This window comes from Rhinoderma darwinii, chromosome 8 (genome assembly GCF_050947455.1).
Source record: "Rhinoderma darwinii isolate aRhiDar2 chromosome 8, aRhiDar2.hap1, whole genome shotgun sequence".
Taxonomy (NCBI): domain Eukaryota; kingdom Metazoa; phylum Chordata; class Amphibia; order Anura; family Rhinodermatidae; genus Rhinoderma; species Rhinoderma darwinii.
The window spans coordinates 32,623,481-32,636,569 of record NC_134694.1 but is presented as its reverse complement, the minus strand read 5'-3'; the positions used below and the strand labels follow the sequence as shown (position 1 = coordinate 32,636,569).

At 41.7% G+C, this 13,089-nt stretch overlaps 1 protein-coding gene across 6 annotated transcripts in view; it reads left to right on the top strand.

Moving 5' to 3' along the window:
* Positions 1–13,089, top strand: part of LOC142659435 (diacylglycerol kinase eta-like) — a 257,916-nt gene that overhangs the window by 90,542 nt on the left and 154,285 nt on the right. For all 6 annotated transcript variants that reach the window (XM_075835574.1, XM_075835573.1, XM_075835568.1 and 3 more), the window contains 2 exons: positions 9,160–9,264; positions 11,057–11,189. In XM_075835574.1, coding sequence (XP_075691689.1) covers positions 9,160–9,264; positions 11,057–11,189 — 238 coding nt within the window. The remainder of the gene's footprint in view (positions 1–9,159; positions 9,265–11,056; positions 11,190–13,089) is intronic.

Genomic DNA, 13,089 nt, shown 5'->3' with positions numbered 1-13,089 from the left:
GTCCAGGGTGCTGAAAGAGTTAAGCGATCGGCAGTAACTGTTTCAGCACCCTGGACAGTGACTACCGATCACAATATACAGCAACCCGTAAAAAAAATAGAAGTTCATACTTACCGAGAACTCCCTGCTTCTTCCTCCAGTCCGGTTTCCCAGGATGACGTTTCAGTCTAAGTGACGGCCAATCACAGGCTGCAGCGGTCACATGGACTGCCGCGTCATCCAGGGAGGTCGGGCTGGATGCCGAAAGAGGGATGCGTCACCAAGACAACGGCAGGTAAGTATGAAATTCTTTTACTTTCACTAGGGAAAGTGCTGTTCCTTCTCTCTATCCTGCACTGATAGAGAGAAGGGAAGTACTTTCACCTCAATACGCAGCGGCTAGTCCGCATCAATTTAATGCCCATTTTGGGCAGATCCGCAACAGAATCTGCAATGCAGATTCTTTGCGGCATTGATGCGGACAGTTGCGAAAGAATTCCGCCACGTCTGGGCATGCCCTTAGGGTATGTTCACACGATTAACAAAATACGGCTGAAAATACGGAGCTGTTTTTCGCTGCGTTTTTTATGACCGTTTTTGGAGCTGTTTTTCTATCGAGTCAATGAAGAATGTCTCAAGAAGTGACATGCTCTTCGTTTTACGCGTCGTTTTTTAAAAAATGTGGCGTAAAAAAAGTCTCGTCGGAACAGAACATCGTATTTCTCATTGAAATCAATGGGCAGATGTTTGTAGGCGTTCTGGTTCCGTTTTTTCAGCCATTTTTCGGGACGTTTACGGCTGAAAACACGTCGTGTGAACATACCCAAAGGGTGTTGGAGCTGAACTTATGGGGTTTCATTAATTCTGTAAATAATGCTTAATCATTCTATAGTATTATGCAACTTTCTAAAATACTTTGGCCCACATTTAAATATCCTGTGTGAACATACCCTTAGTGTGGGCTGCACAAAAAATCTGCAGCAAAAAAGATGTTTGAACATACCCCAATGGCTCAGGAACATGCAGAGACTGTGATGCCTCCCACACACAAGCGTGTTTGGTCCGTGATATACGGTCCGTATGTCGTCCGAATTTCCCAGACCAAACACACTGCAGGGAGCCGGGCTCCTAGCATCATAGTTATCTATGACGCTGGGTGTCACTGCCTCGCTGCGGGACAACTGTCCCGTACTGTAATCATGTTTTCAGTACAGGATGGTAGTTCCACGGGGAGGTAGGGACATCTAGCGTCACAGATAACTATGATGCTAGGAGCCCGGCTCCCTGCAGTGTGTTCGGTCCGGGAAATGCAGCTGACGTACGGACCGTATATCACGGACTGAACACGCTCGTGTGTGAGTCTCCTAAGAAGAAACAGAGTCTCTGTGGCTCCCTACAATGAAGCCACAGGCACTGCAAGTGCCGCCATATGGTGCCTCAGTACAGTGCTTTATCCCAGAGATAGTCTCCTCTAGAAGAAGTGTTTGTAGGGAAGAATACCTCCATATTACAGCATCATGTATATTATGGAACATGCAATAATTTTGTTCTGTGGGATTCATACAGAAAAATTACTTCAAACACCTCTGTATAAAATCGGGGCACACATAGGTACAATAGGAACAATACAGAATAATCTAATAAAAGAGAATCCCCAGTATTTGTGCGAAAAAGTTTATACCTTAAATATAATCAGTACGAGCAAGTAAATTAAATCCTGACCCTAGAATGTATATATTGATTTAATAAATGAATTTGATCAGGATGGGATTAAAGTGTAGTCAAATTCCCTATTTGCCAACAAAAAGAATTTTTTTTTGTCCATAAAATTTTATTTAAAAATGTAACAAATACATAACATAAAGAGTGCGTTTAAATGTCAGAAACACATTAGTCAGCTGTTTATCATTGTACTAGAATATAAAAGAACATTCAAATGATAAAGAGTATAACAAAGATATTCGATGTGGATACAATGATGGACAACAATAAAATAGGTGCATATGTGATTAGGCAGAAGCTCATACAAATAAATTGTGACAGAAAGAATACTCGCCTATATATATATATAAACTCTCTTAACCAAATCCAATAAGAAATATAACCAGGGAAGAAAAAACAACCATTTATGACATGTAATTACTCAGAAATAGGATGGGGGGGTTAGTGCTGTAAGTACTATCAAGCCACAACTTACATTAAGTTATCAACCCAGAACGAGCACAATTGGCACCAGCATACGTTAGTTCATGCCAATAGTTGTCATTCACACCTTTGATTATCATTTTCAATGTTGGCTGACAGACATCCTTCCAGTTTTGAGCAATTTTCAATATGGTAGTGATTAGAGAATACGAACCTTGATAACAAGTGGAACACTAAGCCATAGGGCTTTGACTACAGGGTAGTCCCACCATAGATGGAGGTAAGTCCCTTCCGATGCCTTACATTTCCCGAATATAGTTGAAAATCTGGGAAACATTTTTTTACGTTTTATCGGAGTGAGATACCAATGGTAAAAAAAAAATTCTGGAGTATTCAAAGTGTGAAATACATTTTGAAGTTTTGCCAACAAGGCTAAAAGACTATAACCATGGTTCATTAGAGATTTGTATGCCAACAAAAATATGCGTAGTGTGTCATAGTAAATTATTCCTGTTTCAGCTCCCTCTAAGAGTGGAATTCCCAGCCAGAGCTTTGCCGACCCTTTGGCCGGGATTCCTCTGCTGGAGGAGCTCTTAACATAACTAGCCATAGACAGTGACGTCAGGGGATCCTCCTGGACCAGAATGTGAGATCCGGGGCAGCACCTCAGCCGGAGTCCCAGAGCAGAGCACTAGTATAGGCTCTGCTCCAGAACTCTGGGGAAGCCCCTGACATCACTGTCCATATATTGACATTGATGTCAGGGGCAGCCACAGAGCCGGAGTCCCAGGCAGAGCACTCTGCCTGGGACTCCAGCTCTGCTCCTGACATCACTGTCCATATATGGACAGTGATGTCAGGGCCAACCCCAGAGCTGGAGTCTGCTCTGCCTGGGACTGCAGCTTTGCTCCTGAATTCACTGTCTATATATAGACATTGATGTCAGGGGCTTCCACAGAGCCGTAGTCCCAGAGCAGAGCCACTTCTAGCGCTCTTCCTGGGACTCCCGCTATGCTTCTGACATCACTGTCCATATATGGACAGTGATGTCAGGGGCTTCCCCAGAGCCAGAGTCCCAGAGCCGCTTCTAACACTCAGATGGACGCTCCTCCTTCAGCCTGCTCTCTCCTCTCCCGAGGGAGCTACGGTTTCCCGCGGGGCAGATGACAGTCTCAGGGGCCACGTGTTTGAGACCCCTGCTCTATAGCAACACAAAAATTCCCCCAAAAAAACTAAATTGTTCTGTACGCCAGACCCCTAAGAAAATTCAGACCACAGGCCCATACATTAACTCAGACGAATAAATTCAGACCCCAGACCAGACCCTAGAACACATACAGACCCCAGACCTTATAAACTATTGCAGGTTCCAGACCGGACCCCCCTAAACAAATATAGACCCCTATGGGGATCTGCTACTGGTCACACCAAATTGATTTGATTTAGATTACTCTTCTGTTCATTCACTTTGCATTTTGTTAATTATTTCTATTTTTGAAAGCATTCTTACTTTGCAGCATTTTTCCCCAACTGCCTAAAACTTTTGCACAGTACTGTATGTCACATCAAACATGCTTGATAGACTTTCTATACCATGGAATGTAAATGAACAAGATCGGAGAACTTGAGAACCTTATTTTGACTGAGAAGATATGAAGGAAATGAATAGTACAGTAAAAAAAATATTTTGTTACAGGAACAGGTTAGGTTTTGTAATACCAAAGCTCTTGTTAAACTGGTTAAGAATGTGTGTGCTATTTATGGGCTATGAGTCAAATTTACATAATAGAACACTATTAACCCTGACTAATGGTGGTAGAATGTAGAAGAAATACCTGACTGTTTACATTACCTGAAGTGTTTTTTGTCGCTGAATAAAATAAATTGAGGTGGAAGGTGTGACGGATTGTGCAGTTTCTGATAACCCATGTAATCTGGTGGCCTGTTCAGCCCTTGGTGAACTAGTGACTAAAGTGCTCAATCCCTGTTAGATATTTTCAGATGCGTGTTTAGTCCAACTGGATCAACGGCAAATTTGTCCCTGATCCCCAACACAACATGCACTAGATCAGTTCAGTGGAATTTAAAGGTGTTGTCCGGGCACAGGATAAGTCATCAGAATATGATTGGTGGAGGCCCGACACATGGACCCCGTTCCGATTAGCTGCTCCGGCTGCCTCTAGGCACCGGATGTCCATGCCGGAAGCAGATGGCTCCGGTCCAGAATAGCGGCCGAGCTGTAGTACTGCAGCTCTGATTTTGTTCAATTGAATAGGAGCAGAGCTGCTGTTCTGCATCATGGCCACTATGCAGTGTACGGGGCCATCTGCTTCTGGCTCCGAACTCTGCCTACACTGCACAACATCCGACGCCCGGAGGCAGCCAGAGCAGCTGATCGGTGCAGGGTCTGGGTGTTGGACCTCCACTGATCATATACTGATGACCGATTCTGTGGATAGGTCATCAGTTTTCCGTGCCTGAACAACCCCTTTACAGGCTATGTAGACCTTTGCAAATGATTTTCTTTTTTTAAATAAAAGTGCCTATCAGTGTGATTGGTGCAACTTTGTAATTACATTTTATTAAAAATTATTTTTACTTTTTCAGATACAGCTGCTTTGTATCCTGTATACAGAACAGCTGTATCTAGCGCTGAAACCTGTATCCGTCAGGTCAGCGGGCCCTGCGTGTCTCTCTATCGATCACATTTAAGTTCATAATACCCCTGAGGATGCCACGGCTGGGGTGAAGCATGTCGGGGGGACTCTCCTAATTTTAACCTAATGCGGTAACTGATATTTTGTGTTCTAACATCAGTGTTCTGCAGCCGCCATTCACAGATAGCTGGTGTGCTGCAGAGGTTGTATAACACCAGTCACATACTGACAGTTAATATTAACTAAATGATCACCTGGATCATCAGACCGCATTGTTATTTTAAAATTTATGTAGTTGCTTTTAATTTATATCAAATAAAAGTTACATTTTATTTGCATACTGAATATTTAGTAGGCATCTGGGTAAAAGGGCTATTTTTGTTGCCTTTTGGTAATTAGGTATCAGTGTTTCATAATCCCTGCCCACCAGCTACCTGGGTCCGTCAATGGCATTTGTATATTCAGAGACACGCAGGACCCGCTTTGACTGAACCCGTAAGTGCCACTGACCTGACGGATTCAGGTTTCAGCGCAAGATACATCTGCTCTGTATACAGAATACAAAGCAGCTGTATCTGAAAAAGTAAAGATAATATTTAATAAAAAGTCATTACAAAGTTGCACCAATAACAGTGATTCAAGGCGTTTTCAAAGTTGTACATAGTCTTTGATGAATCTAAACATATTTTTACTGCGTTTGGGGAAATCATAGGATCCAGACAAACATGGACAGGACATGCAAAATTCATACACATATGAACCTAGTTAGATTAACACATGATCCAAATACTGGAAGGCAGTACTGTAGTTCTGACCAAAATCAATGTGATTGGTATCAGATTTTGCCACTGGTTTTGTATCAGAAAAAAATAGTGCATACTTAATCACTATTGTACCATATGCACAAAAATATTGAAGAATATCGATATGTGCCCTACATATTACCTTGCATAATTGGCACTATGTAAATGTGGTTCTCATTAGATGATCTACTTTGTAGGACATTGTAACTTTAAAGGGGATTTCACATTGACTGCCTACACAGTATATATATATATATATATATATATATATATATATATATATTTATATATATATATCTACAGGAGTATAAAAAGTCTACACACCCCTGTTAAAATGGCCTCGATTTACGCCTGAAAATACGACTATAATACGTCGGCAAACATCTGCCCATTCATTTGAATGGGTTTGCCGACGTACTGTGCCGGCGACCTGTAATTTACGCGTCGTCGTTTGACAGCTGTCAAACGACGACGCGTAAAATGACTGCCTCGTCAAAGAAGTGCAGGACACTTCTTTGGACGTAATTTGAGCCGTTTTTCATTGAATTCAATGAAGAACAGCTCAAATATACGGCCGTCAAAGATGCCTAGCATCATGTGAGGAGGAGCAATTACGTCTGAAACGACGGAGCTGTTTTCTCCTGAAAACAGTCTGTAATTTCAGACGTAAAAGGCAGCTATCGTGTGCACATACCCTTAGGGTATGTTCACACACCCTATTTACAGACGTAATTCTGGCGTTTTCGCCCCGAATTATGTCCGAAAATACGGCTCCAAAGCGGCAGCAAACATCTGCCCATTAATTTGAATGGGCTTTACGATGTTCTGTGCCGACGGTCATTTTTTTTACACGCCACTGTCAAATGACGGCACGTAAAAAAGACGCCCGCGTCAAAGAAGTGCCTGTCACTTCTTGAGACGTAATTGGAGCCGTTTTCCATTGACACCATAGAAAAACAGCTCCAATTACGTCCGTAATGGACGCAGCGAAAAGCGCCTGCACTTGCCTTTACGTCTGAAATGCCAGAGCTGTTTTCTCCTGAAAACAGCTCCGTAATTTCAGACGTAACGGAGGCTGCCGTGTGAACATACCCTTAGGGTGGAAAAATAAAAGTCAAGAACAAAAAGTAATGTGGTTGCATATATATGAACACCCTCAGGGCTTATTCAGACGAACGGGATATACGTCCGTGCAACGGACCTATATTAGTCTATGGGGCCGTGCAGACAGTTGCGTGATTTTTACGCAGCTTGAGTCCGCTGCGAAAAGTCACGACATGTCCATTCTTTGGGCGTATTTCGCGCATCACGCACCCTTTGAAGTCAATGGGTGCGTGAAAATCACGCGCACCACACGGAAGCACTTCCGTGGGACGAGCGTGATTCGCGCAACAGCTGTCAAACTATGAATGAAAACAGAAAAGCACCACGTGCTTTTCTGTTTACAAACATCCAAACGTAGTGTCATAATGATGGCGGCTGCGCGAAAATCACGCAGCCGGGCATCATATGGTGATGACACACGGAGCTGTTAAGTACCTTTTGCGCACGCAAAACGCCGCGTTTTTTGCGTGCGCAAAACGCACACGCTCGTGTGAATCTGGCCTCAAACTAATACTTTGTTGAATTACCCTTTGACTTCATGACGGCATTCAGTCTTTTTGGGTAGAAGTCTATTAGCATGGCACATATTGACTTGGCAATTTTTGCCCACTCTTCCTTGCAAAAGCGCTCCAAATGTGTCAGATTGCGAGGGTTTCTCCTGTGTACAGCCCTCTTCAGGTCACCCCACAGGTATATATAAAAAACCTATATAGCTGCCACAAATTGGCAGTCTTAGCACCAGATTGTCTCTTTTTAGTCTTCAAGTATAGTATCGCTACTATGTTTTTAACTGGTGAGTATTAGGCTGGGTTCACACGACCTATTTTCAGACGTATTGGAGGCGTTTTACGCCTGGAATTACATCTGAAAAAACGCCTCCAATACGTCGGCAAACATCTGCCCATTAATTTCAAGGGGTCTTATGATGTACTGTTCCGACGACTTGTCATTTTACGCGTCGCTGTCAAAAGACGGCTCGTAAAATAAAAAGCCTCGTCAAAAGAAGTGCAGGACACTTCTTGGGACGTTTTTGGAGCCGTTTCTCATAGACTCCAATGAAAACAGCTCCAAAAACGGCAGTACAAAACGCTGCGAAAAAGCTGCGAAAAACGCGAGTTGCTCAAAAAACGTCTGAAAATCAGGGGCTGTTTTCCCTTGAAAACAGCTCCGTATTTTGAGACGTTTTTGACTCTACGTGTGAACATACCCTTAGCAGTATTGATCAGTTATTGCTCACATATTCTATGCACTGGTCATGTTGTTTTGAACTATAAGATAAAAGCTTTCTAAAAAGTGCCTGTTTTTTAAAGTCCAAATACTACCTTCCAATTGTCCCATTTGTCACCTGCATCTACTGGGTTGTTACTATTGTTGTTAGGTGTCACAATTCACAAATAGTCCCATAATTGACTGTCTTATGTCCCAGTCCTACTAAGTCATTTAGTAGTATATTGAAATAATAAGAATATCATTAAAAAAAAAATGAAGAAAAATAGATAACTGTTCACTGTAAGAGCCATACCTAAAGTTATGCATATTTAGAATACGGTAAAGGTGTTATCCGTCTGTGCTGGATCGGAGGGTGATGAATAGAGTTCAAGAAGAATCAATGACAGTTTCTGATCCAGTCCCGGCGATCACATGATCACTGGGTAGCTTTAGGAGCTGCTGAGTCTTGGCAGACCTAGATCAGTTCTATAGCGTATATAAGGAGGCTTCATGCTAATTATACCAGCCCCATAAATTATACCAGCCCCTTTACATGTTTAATGTAATGTTAAAATGTAGTCCAGCTCTGACAAATCTTAAACTATACATGCCCTGTATCATCATGACTATAATGGAAAGGAGGAAAAGCTTTAGAAATGTTTTATAGTGGCACTTTGTGCTATTCAAAAAAATACCAAAGACTTTTTGGTGTTATTATTTTTACATTTTTACCTGATAACAGAAAACATTTGCTAATATAAAAATGGCACAAAAATAAAGCCCATGTATCATAGAAAAATAAAGACGCGAAAATTAAGCAAAACTATGCCTGGTCATTAACAGGGGAAAATAGTCTGGTCTGGAACTGGTTAATATCCAAGACCCACGGCACAAGGTTGATTTGCCTAAGGAGAAGTTGATTTTGGCCACTCTTTTTCCCTGTAGTGACCAGAGCAAGAACCACTGCTTGTTAGCGGCTCTCCGCTCTAGCACTTAGAGGTAGGTACCACTCCTTTAACAATTCATATTCTACAAAGATCACATGTATACATATATGTAGAGATTGTACCAATACATATGTGAATTTAAACAAATAATATTTTTTGTATGGGTATGATATTAAGATCATATAAATAAGCAAGGTTTCAAAATCTATAATTTATCTACTTTAATAATGTGAAAAACGAAAAAGGAATTACAATTAGACTTCACTTTTGAAAGCATATCTTCACTGGATGTTGACCCTTTCGATCTCTACACAGGTCATTACTCCATTCCGTAAGCTCATCTTGTGTGCTGAGAATCGGAAAGAGATGGAAGATTGGATAGGAGCCATCAAATCTGTCCAGAAGTGGGATCTTAATGAGGTATATTAATGCTCTTCCGTTTATATATTTAATGAATATTTAATGAATCTTGAATACGAGATTCCATTTTGAGCTTCACATTGTAAAAAGGATATAGGAGAGATAAGAGGGTTCAAAGGCGGTGACTAGATTTTAAAACTAGAAGATAAAATTTAGGTCTCGTTCGCATCTGCGAGGCCATTAGGGGCCTCTGTCGCTGATACGGCTGAGATTACTGGAGATAATAGAGCAGCATGATGAAAAGCCAACGTAACCCATTAAAGTCAATGGTTTCCGCCAGCCGTCGGTGGTGTGCATCGTGCAATGAAACTGTTGTCTCCGATATTGCCTTGTTCTACTCCTCTGACGGAGCAGAACAATGGAACGCAACGACTTAGAAGTGATCTTAAAAACATGTACAGTATAAATATACAGTATGTGTGGTCAATACAAAGAAGTGACACTTGTTTTTTTCATTCCAAGAACTGTACAAAGGACAAAGTAACCGTCCCTTTACAAATGCAATTCAGATGTCAATATAGGAAAGGTTTCTTTACAGTTAGGGTAAGTTCACATGGAGGTCTTTGTCAGGCAGAAAAAAATCTGCCTCAAAATTGCTTAAGGATTTTTGAGGCAGATTTTGAAATTCTAGCATTTCTTTAGCGCTTTTTTTGGCACACATTTATAGGCGTTTTCTAACTATTCGAATGCAAAATTCATGGGCAGGTTTCTGGTCAAAAACCACGGCAAAAACGCTTTAAACGAGTGCCGTGTTTTTTTTTCTGCCTCCCTTTGATTTCGATGGAGGCTCAAAGGCGGAAACCGCTCCAATAAAGGGCATACAGCTTTTTTTCCCGGCAAGCGGCCAAAAGCGGCTACGGGATAGAAACCGACTCTGCCTCCCATTGAAATCAATGGAGGGAGATTTGGGGCCTTTTTTGGCGTTCATTCCAATGCGGTTTCCATGTCAAAATCAGCGCCAAACAACTCCGTGTGAACTGGGCCTTAGATTAGTCAAGCTATGGAATGCCCTACCCCAAGAGGTAGTAATGGCAGATACAATGACAACATTAAAAAAAAGAACTAGATTCTTATCAAATGACAAAAGGCACTGAGTGATATAATTAGTGTAGCAATTAATTATTTTTATTTGATCCAGGGAAATGATCCAACTGCTCTTTGGGGTTAGGAGGGATTAATGAGTTTGCAAATCGCAGTAGAAATGCATGCATTTTTCAGTGCGGTGACTACACCCTTAGGCCGGATTCACACGAGCATCTTTGGTCCATGATATATGTTCCATATGTCGGCCGCATTTCCCGGACCAAACGCACTGCAGGGTGCCGGGCTCCTAGCATCATAGTTATATATGACGCTAGGTGTCACTGCCTCGCTGCGAGAAAACTGTCCCGGACTGTAATCATGTTTTCAGTACGGGACAGTAGTTCCGCGGAGAGACAGGGACACCTACCTTCATACTGCAGGGATCCAGTTTTATAGCATCAAAGTTATAATGCTAGGAGCCCGGCTCCCTGCAGTGTGTTCGGTCCGGGAAATGCGGCCGACATAAGGTCCGTATATCACATACCAAACACGCTTGTGTGAATCCGGCCTTAGTGGTTGATTTTTGGATTATAATCAGCCCATGGCAGTAAGTGCAGTCAATAACTTCATGTCATACTGCAGCATATCCTGTAGGGAATGATTTGTATCAAACCATTATTGTGTTCAGTTTTCCTGCACCAAGATAATCATTGTGAAGTTGGTATTTTACACAATGAGTGTTACATTGTTACACTATGTTTGTTTTCAGACGACCCAGTTTAATATGGAACATTTTTCGGGAATGCACAACTGGTACGCCTGTTCACATGCCAGACCCACATTCTGTAATGTGTGCAGAGAGGCCCTGTCTGGTGTTACTTCTCATGGACTCTCCTGTGAAGGTATTATATTGTCATATAGATTCGTAATAGAATGGCACTCAGTCATATAACATTTTAGAACTTATTTATCAAAACTGTCTAACAGAAAATCAGGCCTTGGTGCCCATCACAACCAATCACAGTGCAGCTTTCATTTAAGTAGTTTAAAAGGAACCTGTCAGTGACTTTATGCTGCCCACTCTGAGGGCAGATACACGGTGGCTACAGTCATATTGAGAAAGCTGTCAATCATCATAGGTAAACTAAAATTGGAAATAAAAGGAGACACGGCGCCACATGGTGCAAAGTAAAAGCAAGATGGGGCAGAGGAGCAATCTTGTTTGAGAAAACGCTCACCTGGCCCAAGGACACAAAGATAGTGGTGGTAATGAAACTGCTGCTGCCAAGTCCAAATCACAACAAATGGGGTTTGTTGTTCCCCGAAAATATTTGTAAAAAAATATAAAAATAGGACCATCGGCGCTGCACGATGAGACAGAAGATTAGACGACTTGGATGACCATCATGGAAATATTTACGCTACTTAGGGCTACGCTACAGCTGTACTGGCCTGATGAAGACACCAGTTCGGTGTCGAAACGCGTAGCCCTTCATTAAATATTTCCATGATGGTCATCCAAGTCGTCTAATCTTCTGTCTCATCGTGCAGCGCCGATGGTCCTATTTTTATATTTTTTTACAAATCATCATAGGTGGGGCGGCTCATGAATATGCCAAACTCCTTCCTCCCAGCTCAATGCAAATGCTGCAACGTTTAAACTGTAAGTTAACAAAAATCACATAATGATCACACATAAGTGACAGACCCCTGAAATCAGCATGCCTGTCACTACTTTATACTGCCCAGCATAAGGTCACTGACAGGTTTCCGTTAAGAAAAGAAAGCAGAGCTCTGATTGGTTGCTATGAACAACAGGGTCAGATTTTCTGTTAGTCAGTTTTGATGAATTATGCCCTTCATTGCAATTGTTTTGTCACTCCTGCCTTGTTTAGCTTACGTTTGCCTATAATAGGCCTGAAATACGACCTTTTACCATACGGTCAGATGGCATATGTTGGTATACCTTTGTATATGCTGCATTGAAATACATAGTTAACTACACATTTCAATACCGAAGTGTTACTCTTTTACTACGTTTTTTACAATAGGAGACTATGCATCTGTATAGCGTACAGTTACATACTTCGGCGCAATACATTCAGCGTTGCTGGCGTATACTCCACAAGTCAATGTGTTTATTGCTGGGTTTGTTGGATTAATTGGCTTTTGCATAAGTGGAGTTAATAAACGAGTTGTACTGTTGTATGTGGTATTGTGAACGGATTAAGCACGCAAATAACAAATAGAAAGGCTCTTTTTTTGTGTGCAGCTTGTGTTACATAGTTACATAGTTACATAGTTTATACGGTTGAAAAAAGACACATGTCCATCAAGTTCAACCAAGGGATGGGAAAAGGGAAGGTAAAAATTTCTACACATAGGAGTTAATGTTTTTTTTTCTAGGAAATTATCTAACCCTTTTTTAAAGCCATCTACTGTCCCTGCTGTGACCAGCTCCTGCGGTGACTATTCCATAAATTCACAGTTCTCACAGTAAAGAAGGCTTGTCGCCTCTGCAGGTTGAACCTTTTTCTCTCCAGACGGAGGGAGTGCCCCCTTGTTTTTTGAGGGGGTTTTACATGGAACAGGATTTCACTATATTTTTTGTATGTGCCATTAATATATTTACATAAGTAAATCATGTCCCCCCTTAGTCGTCTCTTTTCAAGGCTAAATAGGTTTAATTCTTTTAATCTTTCCTCCTAACTTAGATTCCCTATGCCCCTTATTAGCTTAGTTGCTCTTCTTTGTATTTTTCCAACTCCAGGGCATCCTTTCTATGAACTGGAGCCCAGAACT